At 40.9% G+C, this 16,734-nt stretch overlaps 1 protein-coding gene across 2 annotated transcripts in view; it reads left to right on the top strand.

Moving 5' to 3' along the window:
* chl1a (cell adhesion molecule L1-like a) overlaps positions 1-16,319 on the top strand; it is a 50,636-nt gene extending 34,317 nt beyond the window's left edge. Inside the window, exons 23-29 of one of the 2 annotated variants that reach the window (XM_070909660.1) lie at positions 1,132-1,314; positions 7,559-7,621; positions 8,073-8,186; positions 8,486-8,647; positions 9,028-9,210; positions 10,418-10,490; positions 15,179-16,319. In XM_070909660.1, coding sequence (XP_070765761.1) covers positions 1,132-1,314; positions 7,559-7,621; positions 8,073-8,186; positions 8,486-8,647; positions 9,028-9,210; positions 10,418-10,490; positions 15,179-15,392 — 992 coding nt within the window. In that variant the 3' untranslated portion in view covers positions 15,393-16,319. The remainder of the gene's footprint in view (positions 1-1,131; positions 1,315-7,558; positions 7,622-8,072; positions 8,187-8,485; positions 8,648-9,027; positions 9,211-10,417; positions 10,491-15,178) is intronic. The other variant, XM_070909661.1, reaches the window with a different exon arrangement.
* The last annotated feature ends 415 nt before the right edge of the window (positions 16,320-16,734 follow it).

Here is a 16,734-nt window from a genome sequence, read left to right as displayed (position 1 = left end):
TCTGCTTGAGAACAGTAAGGGTGAACAAGTGAGTGAGGGGCTTTCATTATGCTTCCTGTGTTTTCAAAGCCCACACTCTTGTTGGCTGACATTTCTGAAGTCTTTTGTGTAAAATGTGAAGGCAGAGACAGCCCTTTTGCTGCCTCCACCAGCGCCCACGGAGTCTGGCCAGCTCTTCAATACACTCCGTCCCCCTCTCCTTTCTGCTTTTTCCCATATCAGATGTCAGACTTTACACAGATATTCCCACACAATGCAGTCTGTGGGTGTTGGAGGTTTTTCGGTTGAATTGATTCACCATGTAGCTCAAGCATATTTCAAATGTTGTCTTCTGTTAATTCTTACAAATATAACTATAAATAAATGTCTTACTATATGCACAGTTTGCACATTCAGTTGAATCGTGAAACTGCTGTGTAATTAGTCAATAGATAAGCTGACAAACACGTAAAATATCCAGCACAACGGGCTTGGCACATATTCAGTTTTCACCTGCATTTCAACATTAGCACAGTAATGACATCAACCGGGGGGCTTCAGGAGAAGTGTGTTGCTTTCTACAGTGTGCACACATACTGTACTTTGATCTATAATGCAAGTTTGGTGATATATTATGCTGCTTGTGATTTCTGCTCTTCTGATTTCCTTCTACTGCTTCTGCCTTATGTTTAATTTTCTTGCTTTTGTCTCTGTCTTCATTCTGCTTTTTCCACCTGTTCCTGTAATTTTTTTGACTTCCTTTTTCATTAGCATCTTTTCAGCTTTTCCTTCATCATGCCTCCTCCTTTTTTCCTTTTTCCTTCTCTCCACCTCCTTTTACTCATCGCCACTTGTTTACAGCCCACTCCTCCTCTTGAGCTCTCCATCTCATCCTTTCATCTCCTCACATCTCTCCTCATAATGTATTCCTCCTCAGCTCACCTGTCAAGACATGTATCTGCTACATTCACTTTCTGCATGAGCTAGCATGACATCTCTTCATCTTCCCCCTCCCTCGACCATTGACCCTCCTTATAGTTTCATTAACACACAACCTGAGACAACCGCGATGACTTCTTCTGCGTCTATAGGTCGTCATAGGCTCATTCACGCCACGTGAACTGACCTGACATCTCTCTCCTTCCTTTATAGTTAATGAGACCACACTGGAGGTGGTTGATTCCCAGGAGATAAACATCACTGGGGCTGACACCACCCAGTGGCAGCTTCAGGACCTAGAGGACAGCAGCCTCTACCGTCTCCACCTCAGTGCCTGCACTCAAGCAGGATGTGGACCTCCACTGGCTCAGGAGAGTCGCACCGTTGCTCAAGCACGTGAGTAGCATACCTGTCGTGGTAGTGTGGCTAATAAGATACTGGTTTGGGTATGAAAGCCCCATCAGGGTTTTTGAAGCATACAGTAGCACGTTACAGACATGGTAGTTGCTAAATAATAATACACACAAAGTGGAGATAGTTATACTAATGATTAATTGTACTTTACCATAAATGAAATAACTTTTTATAGTTATGGGGAGTAAAAATCAGCTAATCAACTTTTGAAAAAAATAACCCCTGATGGTGTCATCAGTGTTGTCTGGGCTTGGAAACTACAATTATATTTACGTAAAGGCTGTGTTACACACTTGTGCCATGGAGTCTGAAAGACGTGAGTGTTTATTAGGCCTGGATGGTCCAATGAAAAGACTCTTTTCATTGCATCGTGGGAATTGTGGGGTCCAGTGTTTTTGGAGTTTGGCCCACACTGAATGAAAATCAGTTCCCTGTTACATATTCCTGCCTCTCTGGATTTTCACTTGTCAAAACAGTTTGATGCTGAGCCATTTAGAGCTTTATATGAAAGCAAAAGGACTTTCTTCCAGACATTGTTTTTTTAAAAGATACAGGGAGCCAGTGCAGCTCATCTAAAACTACAGTGCTGTGCTTCCTCTTTTTAGTTTTTGTTTTGAAGTCTAGCTGCAGAATTGTGAATAATTTTTATCCTCTAAATACCCTTTTAAAGAAGACCAGTGAAAATGTACTACAGTCTGCTTGATGAAAGCATGAATTAGCTTTGTAGCAACTTGCTATAGAAGTGCCTGTATCCCGGCCGTATTTCTCACATTGTCTGAGATGTTGACCTACACAACTTGACTGGCTGAAAGAATGCTATTTTGGCTACACTGAGATGTAAAGCTGAGTTAAAATTCAAAGACAGTGGCTTAAAGTATGACTTCTAATTTGATCAGGGGAAGCAGATTAAAAACTAGACAGCTCAAACTAAAAAACTAAAAGACTTCCAAGAAAAGATTCTTGGAAGTCTTTTAGTTTTTGATTGCAGAAAGACAGGATGCCAATGAGCTTTAGGTATTTTGTTCATTTGGCTCTACTGAGTGTAATCTACATGTGTAATCATGTGTCATCTGCATAGCTGTGAAAATGTACATTACCCACTCTGAAGACCTCACCTAAAAGAAGCGTTAAAAGTGAGAAGATTGAGTATGAGATCAAAGCTTTGTTGTGCTACAACAAAAGAAGTGCTCCTTCCTGGACATCAATAGCTGTCAAGATTTCCTCCCAGTGATGTATGTACAAAGCAAATTTAAAACATCACCAGAAAGACATTTCTGAAGAAAATGTCAATGTTGTGACCAGTTGGGTCAAATTCTGCATTTAAATCAATTTCATTGTGCTTTGGTTTGTCCTAAAATCTGACTGGAATATATCCAGAATATTCACTTTAGAAAGCTGTTAATTTAAAGATAACTTTTGAAAGTATCTTGCGTTTAAGAGCAAGGTTTGGGCCTGCAATTAATGAGAACCTCATTGTTATTGTTTGTTATGATCTTATTGTTCGGGTTAGGGATTTTTTTAGGATCACCAGCCTCAGTCTCATGAGACTAACATTTTCAGGACACATTCAAAGCACTAGTTATAACTAAACCAAGATGGCACATGAATTTACTCTCAAACTTACTCTCACAAAGTTTGGAGGCAGAAATGAATGAGAAATAGGCATAGTTGCCTGCCTTTTGAAGGAGTGAATACAGAGTCATCTTTTGCTACAATACCAGCTTTGATGGTATCTATATTCTTTAACAGTAATTCCTCACTTTCCTCACAGTGGAGTCTTAAAAGTGAAGTAGGAAAGGAAAGGTTCTCTGATTATCTCAGAGAAATATGCTCTTCTCTCAGTGCATATAGCTTTATTATAAGTAGTTATGGGCTCTTTGTAAATTAAACATGGACTTCCAGTTCAGCTTGTCTGCATTTACTTTTTTTGGCTCTACATGATCTCTTTAGAGCTCGAATAGAGTAGATAAATCATGGTGATGTTCTGTCACACAATCCTTTAATGACCTTGAGTGTTCATCAGGTTGTTGTTCGGGGTGTCATCCATTTCAGCCGCAGAGCCGGTCTCACTGAGTGAATTAATGAGCTGACAAGTTCAGAGAACAAAACCTCTGCTGTAGCATCTCTGATCCCTTTCTGAACTGTGATTTCTCTGACGTTTGTGGTTGAAAATGTGTAGAAAAATGCACAATAACAATCATAAACAGGCCTTTTGACATTATCTGACACTTATGTTACGATAGTTATATGTAGCCACAGTAATGTGCTGAGTAAATTCTTATAGGTTATTATTAGAATTATTATTTATTTAGTGTTTATTTCTATAAAGATCAGTGCCACACACCACAGCATTTATAGACTAGGCTAATTTGCAATGCCCGTCCCTAGATGGGCCTTTAAAATACATAAAACTCAACAACAAATACACAAGAGACAGTACATAACACAAACTCAACAATAGGCAGGTACATTAAAAACACAAAACTCAGAACCCAACAAAAAAGTACAGACAAAACAATACAAGACACAAACTAATACAATAAAGCACCATAAAACAAGAAGCACCAAATCATTCATGACTACATGACTGATCCCTCTTCATGAATATAATTGGTTTTGTAATAACAAATGTGCAGGTCCCCATTTAAATTTATTCTGTCAAAACTGGTGATTCTGACTGGGAGACACAATTGCAGATTTCAGGAATAAATTGCCTTGCCTTGTTGGTCGGTATGAGAACTGTACGTCCACATTTCAGGTTCAAAGAAAGGTATGTTATGTGTCAAGATCAACCTCAGTAGAGATAGTTTGCTTTGAAAAAGTAGAAGCATTCCCATCTTCCTTCTTGTCCTGGCTAACTTCATGGTAAAAAAGTTGTAGTTTACACCACTAGCTACACTATCAGTTTTGAACCACTACATGCAAATCCTTCTTTGTTTTAACATTAAATGATTAAAGCTAATATGTGATATATTATTAGATGTGATTATAGCATCAATTAAATCATTCTAATGGAATAGTTGTTTCTTCTAAATTTGATTTGTTTTTGTAGAAATATTAGACAATCCTGGCCAAAAATGGTTCTCTCTACTATGCATTCTACCACTAGGGGGTGCCAAAGCAAAAAAATGTTTAGATTCTACACAAACATAGTGGCTTTAATTTATGTCTTACATAAAGTAAAACCATGCAGATCTGTTTTAACTCTTTGTCAACACTTTACACTGGTTGTTTGATGAATCATATAATGAATAATTTAATTCAGCCAATTTGTCCAGTAGATTGACCGATGGACCACACGATAAACCCTGAAAATGAGTGCGAGAATTTTGTGACAGTTCAAGGTTCAAACTCCTCCCTCCATTACTTGGCAAGCAAAAATATATATAAACGCATGAGAAAATATGTGTCCTCTATATGTGTCTCTGTGTTTTAATAAAAGTTATTCATTCCTTTCTGGCTTTTATACTTCCTTTGAGAGGCTCTGCATCTTGTAGGTGGATGTCCAGCCTGAGAGCCATTAGGTGCATTGTTTGTAAATATGGTTGAGTAGAGGCTCAGCGGGGAGATAAAATGGTTCTGTTTCGGAGCGTTGTCCTCGGGGCATGTTAGTCACAATGCAGCAGAGTAGATTTATGGATGCCAATAGCACGGAGCAGGGGCACCATGAATTTAGAGACGCTGATGGGGAGTGATAGTGAAAAAAAATGAATGCAGGCAGGTTCACCTTTGTGACTGAAGGAGCTTTTAATGCTTATCGCCATTTAGTTAGGATAAACAGTCTAGCTTAAAAATAGCCTGGACAAATTACAGACTGACACATTAGAACAAAATTCAGCCATAGAGGTATCAGCAGATGTGTGTGTGTGTGTGTGTGTGTGTGTGTGTATGTGTGTGTCCATGTGTCTTTGTTTGAAAAGCTTGTAATGCAGAGAGTGGCTGAAGTGAGAGAGAGAAAAAAAAACACTCAAGGATGGGGTGAAGCATCTGTGAGAAAGAGGAGCAGGAAAAACTGAGAGAGAACAGCTAACAGCCATCGCAGAAGAGTGTGGCAGACAGAGAAAAAATATCTATTTTTCTACATCAGGTCTCGTGAGATAACAAAGAAGCAGAGATAAAGCGGACTGCAAACATGACAAAAAGCAGAGTCACACAAAAATAACCAGCTCCTCCAGAGATTAAATTATTTGCTCCCTGGCACAGCATTTGAACACCCACGTTGTTTTTGCCAACATATTTGCTAATAGCTTGAACTTAATGTTTGGAAAAGTTTAGTATGAAACATGATAATGATGGGTTTCCTCTTCACTGCAATCAGCTCAGGACTCAGCAATCAGAGCAGGACAGGCTGGGTCAGTGTACAGCAGTGTTGATTTTCAGTTCAGGTTGGGGCACAACATGTGAAAATTAAATCATATGTCAGATAATGAAACAATTATACCAGTGATTGCAAGTTCAGTCCATGTAAAATCAATGTAACACTGGAAAATTACCAACACAGTTTATTGGAACAATACCAACATAGTGAAAAATTGTGTGACAAATTTCCCATAATCTAATCCAAAACCCATAATAATAATAGTAATTTACTATTCACTTATTAAATTCAGGTTAATCAGTTTTTACTTGTTGTCACGTGTTAAAGTACAAATCCTTAAAATTGTAATAAAAATGCATACTGTAAAGTACGACAGCTATTGTAGGTTAGAAATAAATCACGGAGCTGGGGAGTGGGGTAATACTCAGTAAAAAACTCCAAATTTCTGAGATTAAAGTCGTAAATTTACCAGAAAAAAAACTTTCTCTGAGATGCAAAAGTCATAAAGTTTGCCATATTTGCCTTATTATGCTCATTTCCAGTTCTATATTTTTATTCTTCCACTAGAGTAGCTTTGGATGATTCACAGTTCAAAAAAGTCTTTATTTATCTTGTACTGGCCCTTTAGCAGCCCCTCAGTTCACCCTCTGTCTGAAACAACGTGTTTTAGCTCCTGTCTCTTTAAGGCCCCCCTCCCTAAGATCCCACTTTCTTCTGATTGGCCAGTTAACTGTAGCTGCCGTTAGCTAGTTAGCCATGCAGCTAGTGGTCCTATTGGCTTAGCTGACTCTGCCTGGACTGGGAGCTCGGAGCTCTGGGGGAGTTTTGGTGTTGTACACTTGACGCTAACTTCCCTTCACAACCGAAAAAGCACTGTCTGTGAGACAAACTGAATAACCTCCAAAAACTTGTCCTGAGCAGAGTGGTCGAATAACTTAGACTGAGCGGGTGGATGAGCGCGTCCCTGTACTTCGTGGGTGTGCTGTGCCTGGAGCACATGACCTGCTGGGGGCATGGCTGAGTGTGGTGACTGTATAGTTGTGACTGTGATTTTACAGTTTAAAATGTCCTAGAACATTTTTGCACTTTTTTGTCATTGACCAATTATGCAAACTAATGCCAGATATACGATGTAATGGAACTTCCTGCAGTAATATGTATAATCAAGTGTCAGTGTATATGATGAAATAGTGGCATTAGAATGTGCCACTGGCCACCAAATTTGGGCTTTTACCCAAACCCCCGTAGCTGCCTACTTTTTCCCACTGGCTGGCTACTCCATATCCTTGTGGAAAGCCGTGATACGCTGCACACGTATTTGTGTAGATGTACGTGTGAGTGTGTGTGTGTGTGTGTGTGTGTGTGTGTGTTTGCGCCTGGTCTATAAACCTTAAAGCTGGCTTTCCATATATTTGTAATCTTCTGCTGTATTTCATTTTCTTTTTATCCCTCTGAAGATTTGTCCCCAACTCCAGCTGTGGCCCCTGTTCAGAGCAGTATGTATCACTGCGTGCAGCCGCTGCAGCTCTCTAACATAGAAGTAGTGGTAGAGATAGAGAAGGTGTGTTGGGTGTAGCGAGGAGCTGGCCTTATAGTCTCAGCCAAATGTAGTTTGTGTAATTCCTGAATACCACTTCAGGAAAGACAGAATATTTCTTTGTGAAAATACGTTGTCATAAATTGACTGTTGCTGTTTGCAATTTGCAATTCAGATTTACTATGTAGATCCAAACCCTGCTACTGTTACAGTGTGTTTGCAGTTACTGCCATTAATCCAGATTTCCCGGTCGCTCTAACAATCCTACCTTGATGTAGTCTATAGAGCTTGCTTGTTGCACAATATAGACTATTAGTCCTGACAGCATTGTAGCAGGAATCTTAACATCTGAGGCTTCTCTTTCATTTCAGGCCACAACTGCACTCTCTGCTTCCCCAGCTCTATCCCAGGCAATTCTACCCATGCTCCTTTAGGTATATAGCTCACTCTCACACATGCACAGCCAATGATATCCCTGTGATCTCATCTTGATGTTCCTCAACTTTCAACTAACAATAGGATTCGAGACATGGAGTCGTTTCAATCTATTCCGACTTCCGCTTGTGGTGGTGGGGGGGGGCGTCAGAAAATGCCAGCTTTGCTTAAGAGAGAGTGAAGACTGGATGTCACTCCCGCCCACGATCTCTATATCTACCCTTTATGAACCAAAATCCAGCTCCACTCAATTAAGTCGGAGGCCCAGCTTTGCCTTTTGAACTGTCGTCTTGAAGGGTTTCTGCGAGCTGCACTGTTCTCAAGCTGTGGGGGGAAGCTATTTGCCTCTGCTAATCCGCTTTTCCTGCCTTCTTTCTCCTTCTCTCTGTGCCTGTCTATGTTTTCCTTTCCTTCCTATTTTCCTCCTCCTATTTCTTCTCTCTTTATCAGTTCCAGCCCTGTTGAACATAAGCTCGTATGTGAGTGACACCTTTGCCAAAATCAGCTGGACTGCGAGAGAAGAGCAGCAGGACTCGCAGCTTTATGTGGCTTATATGAATAACCGTAAGCTACTTTTCCTGTCCCCGCCTTGCTAAACATTGATAGGAAATTTTAGGTGGCATCATGTTTAGGTGCAACTGGGAAGGTTTTATATAAACATCTAAAAATATATTATAATCCTGCATGACTACTTCCATCATTTCCATGTTAAAATGTATTTAAAGTTATATATAGTGCAGCACATACATTTAATAACTTGAGAACTTTATTACTTGCCAACAGCTCATCCTATCTTCTTTTTCGATAGCATGAATGCTAATACAGACTTGCTGCTTATGCACTTCTTGTGCTTGGCTGTGTAGGTGATGGTAACTGGCGGATTTCAGAGGCTGTAAACACCTCTCAAAGTTTCCACGTAATTGATGGGCTCAAACCTGGGGCCGTGTACACCGTACGCCTCATGGCCAAGGGGCCGCTGGATAACGCTAGCATTTTCGAGGATGTTATCCAGACTCGAGTCAAAGGTGAGAGGAGAGAAAAATGTTGCAGTCAGTAGAGTTTAGTGATTTGACTTCTAACCTGCCATAACAATACAAGCACATCATTGACAAATTGGCAGTAGTGAATGTGTGAGTTCATTTATTTTTCTTGCTTCTCCGTGCATTTGTTTTGCCTTGTTCCTATCTAATATTCTTTCGGAAGAGATAGAGTGTCATAGCTGATGGGAATGTAAGTCAAATACGACGTGAGAACATCCTCTCAAACTACAGTTCATCACGCTTTTCTGTTTTCAGTCACAAATAAAGTCGTATGAGGAGCGCTTGAGGGGCCTGTCATACTCAAATAGACAGATGTGCCAAGCCGACCCCTGAGCTCTGTGTCTCTTCGCTGTTTTTGTTCTCAGGTGTGGGAGGTCAGCGGAGCGACTTTTCGACCCAGGGCTGGTTCATCGGGACCATGTGTGCCGTGGCTTTGCTCACCCTGGTTGCGCTCATGGCCTGCTTTGTGCGGAGAAACAAAGGTGGCAAGTATGCAGGTACGCCGCCGCCGCCATCCCAGCGACAAGACATGTTCTCCATGGAAAAAGGTCAGTTAGTCTTTGACCAGGGTTGGGTCGCCATTGTCGTTTCACTTCAGGGAGTGAACCAAAATTTCTCATGAAATGTATGATACATCTAGAAGACATCAGTCTGACTTAGTTAAAGCTATTTAATTATCTCTAAAATGTTTAAACATCACCAGGTTGTCAGCGTGACGCCTTGATTTAACCCTTGATATAATTTTGGTTGACCTCCTGATAGAATGAAAATGTGCAATGGGCCTCACCCCTGACCCCCGGCCTGTTTGGAAATGCATTATGCATGCATGTTGGACACCTATGCATGCTTACCCTGCCAAGCTCAATATCATTAACCCCAAATGAAGTGTCCATGAGGTGCTTGCAGCGAGTGTAGCTTTACCTCATGTGGAACAATTTGTGTGGCCCTTTTAGTTCTGCTCGGTACCTCTGATTACATATCTTGTCAAGCCAGACGAGTGGGAACCAGCTGGCTTTGTTCCACACACCACCCCCCACCTCCCCACCCTTCACCTGTGCAGACCTTCCTTCCCCTGCGCCTTTGTGCTGTCTTGTACCAGAGCCAAATTCAGCCTCCTCACTCTTCTCTCTCAAACCTGCTTTCCCATCGTCCCCCTACCATTCCACTTCTTTGCCTGCAGTAGCTTTTGACATGAAGCACTGAATATTTCATCAGCTCCTTCGGATTCCCCCTTTGCTCATCCTGCTCTTTTCATGAAACCCCTCTTTTGTCTCTCTTGAAAGCAACTGGTATTTTTTTAAGCATATTTACACAAAGAGCTGGTGTGTAGCACTTTGTGCAGACATTCAGAAGAGAGGCTTTCAGTGTACACACTTCATATAATGTTTACACAGTCATATTTAGTTGGTCTCAAAAGCTTTTCAGTTATGACTTTTGAATTCAACTCTTATATATACTCAAGTGATGTAAAAGTTCAGATCATTTATTCCTGTACACCTACAAGCCATTAATGTTGAGTTTGCTTTTGCTCTAGTTTCTAAGAATCATCTGACAGAAAATCACTGAGGTTGATTAAAACTAGCAAAAGGCAGATGCAACTGTTTGAGTTATTTCCCTTTGGAAAATGTTAAAGACAGGATGCATTACAAATGATTTTATGTCCCAACAGTATAAGTAATATGTTATTACATCTATGGATGAAAGTGCTGCTCTTTAACAATGGTGCTGCAATGTCTGTCCTGTCCCCCCCTGCAGTGAAAGAGAAGGAGGACCTCCACCCTGACGTTGAGTCACAAGGACTGAATGATGACACCCTCTGTGAATACAGGTGAGCTGTACTCCTGCTCTGCAGTGGAAAGCTGCAGTGCCAAATTGGGCTGAAGAAACAACATTTTTTATCTCCTGGAAATGCATAATGTTGTAGCAATATTAATCCAACAGCCATATGTTAAATCTTTTCTCACTGAGAAACTCATTTGTCATCTGTCACAGTAATGTTTTTCTCTCCCATCCCAAAAAGCAAACCATGCATTCATGGGCTTTACCAGGATCAGCCTAGAAGCCACTGTTCTCATCATTTAATGGGCTAGGTAATCACACTGTAGTTAAGAGTAGTGGGCGACAAAAACTTTGACCTTTGTTCCCCTTTAGTTGGAGTTATGTGCTTTTACTTTGTTGTCAGATTGTGAGTGTGTGATTCATCTTCGTCCTGTAGGTTATTTTGTGTGTTACTGTGTGCATCAGCATATATATATATACGTATATATATATATATATATATATATATATATATATATATATATATATATATACATATATATGAGCATTTTTTCGTCATACACCTGAAAGTGCCCAGCCCACATGGGCTTACAAGACACTTCTTTACATTACCTTCAGAGGAAAGAGAAAACAAAAAGCAAGTCAATACATGGTACTGTATACGTGTGTCACACATTATATGATATATAAACTTAAAAAACATACAACGCTCTCATATGTTGATGGTAAGCATTTAACAAAAACTGAGTTATGGCAAATGTATTGTTTGTATGTAAACATGTTATATTATATAGTGTTTTATTTTATCTAAAATTACATGTGCATCCCCCAAACCAATATTATATTAAAATGTGGTAAGAATCAAAATTTCAAAATCAAATTTGTACCAAAATTTGTTGACTGTTGGTAGAAAAATGGAAAATCAGGCTAACAAAACAGACAGTAATTTCACCTGCATAGCTGAAGACGTCTAGAGGTCACATCAGCCTTGAATCCATCAAGATCTCGCGTCGAAAAAGGATAAAACGTCACAAGTCCAACATGGATAATAAACACACAAAAACACACAACACATAGCAAAGCGATCATTGCTGTAAGCAGTCTATGAGAGCAAAGCTGCAGTAGTTTTTTAGTTGGGTAGTCTATTGTATTGGCCTGAATATGAGACAACCAAGATCCAAGATACAAAACACTTTCAGACCAGTCCTGTTGGGAAAGTTCCCCTGTGATGCTATTAGTCCAAGGAGAAAATAGTCCTCATCCGTGAAGCTTTTATCTCGTAAAATACTGCTTTCTTAAAACGCTTCCATTAAAGCAGAATGTGAATGCAAAATTTGTTTGTGTCGAATGTCACACACTCTCCTCTCAGGCTCTTTGGAAGCAGTCAGAATGATTTTCTCTGCATATTATAGACAGATATTTTGAGTTAATATCTGATGTGGAAAATCTGATGCTTTCAGTACGGAGTTGTCTCGTCCTCTATTATAATACGACCCCCACTTTTTCAAAACAAATATCGTCTTGCCAATACGGTAATATTGTAAACAGAGTAATAGCCAATCAAATTCATAGGTGAACAATGGTGAACTTTGACTTCAGAATCAGAAATACTTTATTGATACCCGGGGGTAAATTATACTACCTGCACATTTAGTTACTTACTTAGTTACTTGTTTTATGGTCCATGTTGTGTTTCCTGAAGGGCTTTTGCTCGTATCAAAACAGGAAACGTATTCTTAAATTCAGCAGCCGCATTTTACAGTTTACTTGAAGCGAACGGCAGGATGGAGCAAAGAAACTGGTGGCAGTGTGACCGCACTTTGCCCCCAAGACATTTCTTAGACAACAGCTGTAATGCCATTAATTATTTAAGCTCTTAGATCAGCTGCCTGCTGAACCTACTGTATTAAGGTCGTGTTTTAGCCACCTCTAATGCAGAGAGATGTACAGTTAGTGAAACATAAAATGTTGCTCTCTGTTGCTGTAGTGCCTGTGCCTGGTGTAGTGACTGATGTAGATTTACCTTTAATTCTGATTCACATGGTGAATTAGGGTGTATTGTGCGGAATATCTTACATAATACAGGCCACCCTTTTAATTGCAAGAGAGGAAGCTTCCACTGCAGACGCACAGATTGATTCTAGATGTATAGTAACTGCTGATGGAAAATATCTTACTTTCAATGAAACAGGCACAAACTTAGCATGGCAAATGGGTGGAAAAACTGAGCCCTTAAGCCCGAAACAGACAGCTGTTGTACTTTATAATAGCTGTTGAATTTCCATTGTTTGCATTGTTCAGCCGCTACGGTGACAGTTTAGGGAAATCGAGTGAATCCTATTTTGCTTGACAGCACTGCAGCAACTGTGTGACAATGCCGTGTTTGTTTGTGCGCACGCAACAGAAATCACCTAAAATAGCCTCTTCTGTCTGCTTTGATTCTGCTCGTCATCATATTATTCAGAACATGATTACTCACAATTGTGTGGTTGCTGCCAATTACATTCCTGTGGTTCTTGCCAAGACTATAATTCTGTTAAACAGGGAAGAATGCATTGTCAACAGTCCTGTTTATAGCTTATATAGCTTAAAGATGTAATAAGGAAGTTTTTACTGTCCCATAGCTCCAAATGACTATGTTTGTGTGAATGAATTAGGGTTTGCCGATATATCAATGGCACATGGTTAATTGTGTGAACCATCAATGTTATCATGTGTCATAATATATATCTTCAAGTTCACTGCCTGATCTTTCAAGTCAGGCAGGAGAGGCTGTGGTGATATGAGCTTGTGAGTTGGTACAGATGTTTGGCTGCATCTGTTTGGAATGCCTCTCAGGGTCGTTTTTATGAGGCTGCTCTGACTACTGTCCCCCCAGAGTGCCCTTAGCCTTACTATGATGTTGTTTTCCTGGCTTTAGAACTGGATTCAGGGCTCTCTTGTGCCCTTTGAATCTCTGAAGGCAACAGACCACCCACTAGTATGCCACGTGTCTGGGGAGCTGACAAGTGGTAATTATGCTTCAGACGATTTCTCTTTGGAGACAGCCCTTTGCCACCTCGCCCCTCTGTCCACTGCAGGAACAGCAGGTGTCATAGCTGGAGGAGGCTGTTAGCCAACAGTGTGATGCAATATTTTCCTCAGCTAGTTTATCTGTTGTTTTGTTTTTTTCTTTTACCCCCACTTCTTTTTTTCCCCTCATTTTATCTCTATGTGCAAATCGGGAGACGGCAGCAGATGTCGCGAAGTTTTCCTCCAGACACCTTTAAACTAGAATTAATACAACTTCAGGGGGGAGAAATCTTCCTTCCACCTGAAGTTTCTGTGCTGCCCCCAAAGCAAGTCAGCATGGGTCAATGGCACGACAAATTTAATTACCTTCTGCCTGGTGAAGTGCCTCCATCTCTCGCCCGTTTGTGAGGCTTACGGAAATCCTTTTCATGGCGACAGCTGAGAGGTAGCTGGACACCCAAAGGAGGCCTCAAATGAGAGCTGAGGCTCACAAGCACTCGGCCCCATTTTATCATTGTATTCAAAGTCACTGTGGGCAGGCTGCAGTGGCTGTGGCATTCCACTGCTCTTAGATAACAGCCACTTATCTTGGGCGCTCTAGAGTCGTCAGAGAAAGAAGGTTTGATAAGAGTTGAAATGCGGGGCCCTGATGTGGCTTGCATGGTAAACGGCCTCGTGAAATAGGATAGATAAGATTGGGTTATTAAAAATCCCAGTGAAGTAGACCCAGATTTCGAATCTTCGCTTGAACCATGTCTCGGCGCTAAAAAAACGCTGCTCAAGATGGCGGGCTTGTATTTGACACAGGTGTCAACTAACAGTACGCCTCAAATGGCGCTATCATATACCAGCCACCTGAGCGTCGTCTATGAACGCAGACGCTCTGTGTCATGAATACTAAACCGAAGGAGGGGGGGGGTTACCAAACATGGATGGTTTAGGGAATTAGAAAAGAGGACAGGGAGGAAAAATATCCTCAGTGTTTTGAGGTGACCCCGCGTCTTGTAGTGAGACACCTGCGAGTTGGCCAGTTGCCCGGCCTTAAATTGGCATCTAATCTCCTCGGCCTGCGTGTGGGCCCCTTGGGAATACCAGGAATGACAGGCTGTTTGTCTGGGATTGCATATGCCCCACCTCTTCCCCCCGCTCTTCCTTCTCCTTTTCTCAATCTCAGCCCCCCAACCCCACCCACCCACCACCACACACACACACACATATATATGCACACACACCTCCCACACGTCTTCTTTCTCACTGCACTGCAATTTCCATTGCTGGTTCTAAAGAGATTTGAAATTGCCTTTGGTCCTGAAGCCTTGGCAATTAGCAATTAGTGAAGTGATTGTAGCAAGCCCTCCCCACCTCCCTTGTGCTCCCTTTCCTGCTGTGCAGCCGCTGCATCCACCCCTGCCTACCACCGGTAGTGATGTATTGAAACCATAAGAACTCGCTTTGAGACTAGGAGTGTGTGTGTGTGTGTGTGTAGCCAAGCATTTAATAGTCTTTATGTACTGTGCAGGCTCTTTATGGTGGTGTTTGCGTGTGTATCCGTGTAGCATTTGGTTATATGTAATATTGTGTGTGTGTGTGCTTGTGTGTCAAAGGCAGCCTCTTAGGGCCATGTGTTTTGCTTCCGAACATCTGCCTGATGGTCTATACAATGTGTTTGTTTGTGCGTTGCACCACTGACCCCGGACCATCCCTCTCTGTTGTTGTTCATGGCAGTGACAGCGATGAGAAGCCACTGAAGGCTGGTAGCTCGGGTTCCCTGAATGGCGACGACGCGGTGGGGGACAGCGTCAGCAGAGACAGCCTGGTCGACTACGCCGACGGTGAAGGAGAATTCAATGAGGACGGCTCATTTATCGGAGAGTATTCCGGACGCAGGCACCGAGGCTCTGTTAGCGAGCCCAGTGGACCCAGCCCAGTCACGGCATAAAGCCAGGCTCCGCTTCAAATCCTTTCAAGATACTTTTTAAAGTCAGCCTCGCTGCCATTAAATATAGCTTGAATAGCCAAATATGGGGGGATAAAAAAATGACTCAATGTGCAGAAGTTTTTACAGCAGGCAGAAGAAGGGGCCGGAAAGGAAAGAATACACCCACCATACAGTCAGTGTGAAAACCATGTGAGTCTTTGTACATACTGTAAGAGAATGACCTGTATCGTTGGGGTGTTTCATGGTTTTATTAATGATAAGTGTTTTTTGTACCCAACAGCCACAATCTTCTTTTTTTGGCATTTCTCAAAAGGCAGAAGATCAACAATTGTTTTCCACAATTAAAAAAAAAAAGCACTGGAAATATCACCATATATGTATTCTTTTAACACAGTGGATGATAATAACACATACAGTAGACCCATATGCATCTATAACATTTATCACACAGTGCAGGATGTTTATTGAAGACAGAATCGCTCTCCTTGAATGGAACCAATATCTAGCCAATAATGCTTTACTGTCTGTTACTTTATATTTTATGTATATATTTTAGATTTTTGTTTATATTCAAATGTGTGAAAGTTGATGATTAGTTCATAACCAAAATGCTGATGATACCTTTTATATCATTATATCAAACACTTTTTTAAATTGCTTTTTGTATTGAACAGGAGACAACGACATAAACGTGAACACGAGAACAAATTCAAGAATCAAAATTCCCCTTAACCGTGCCCCTGGTTGGTTGGGGGAATTACAGCAGGGATGTATAAGTTGTTTGCATTTATCTCTGGAGTGTAATTATGAATACATTTATTTAAGGAACTTGTGAAAACTCTTAATTGGTGAATGAAGCTTTCACCTTAGGGCCTCCCAACTGCTGAAGAGGAAGTTCTGAAGCTAAAGCAATTTGTCATACTGCTATTTATAAGGTTTTGGACTTTTTTTTTTAATCATGTGCCTTTATTCTGCTGGATATCCCAGTGTGAATTACTCTACATCCCTTTAAAATTATTAGGCAGCCAAGCTATTTATTATCTTGAAATTGTTAATGTCGGGTCCTCACTTCCGAGTCTCTTTTTCATACTTGGTGTAATGATTAATCAGTTTCTATTTGCTGCTCCTTTTTATGTAATTTAAAAAGCGCCCACTTTCAAGTTGAGATGTCCTTCCGCTGAACATGGAATGTGAATTCTTTATAAGAAATATTCTTCCATGGTGTTTAGCTGTTTCCAAAATTATTCAGCAAATTTTGTTCACAAGCTAAGCACAAACTGATACTGGAATGATATAAACATTGCTGAATTGAGCTCGATATTCTCAAAGGTCAAACGCATTG

Source organism: Enoplosus armatus, chromosome 8 (assembly GCF_043641665.1).
Source record: "Enoplosus armatus isolate fEnoArm2 chromosome 8, fEnoArm2.hap1, whole genome shotgun sequence".
Classification (NCBI taxonomy): domain Eukaryota; kingdom Metazoa; phylum Chordata; class Actinopteri; order Centrarchiformes; family Enoplosidae; genus Enoplosus; species Enoplosus armatus.
The sequence above is the reverse complement of the archived record's forward strand: the minus strand, read 5'-3'. Positions and strand labels throughout refer to the sequence as shown.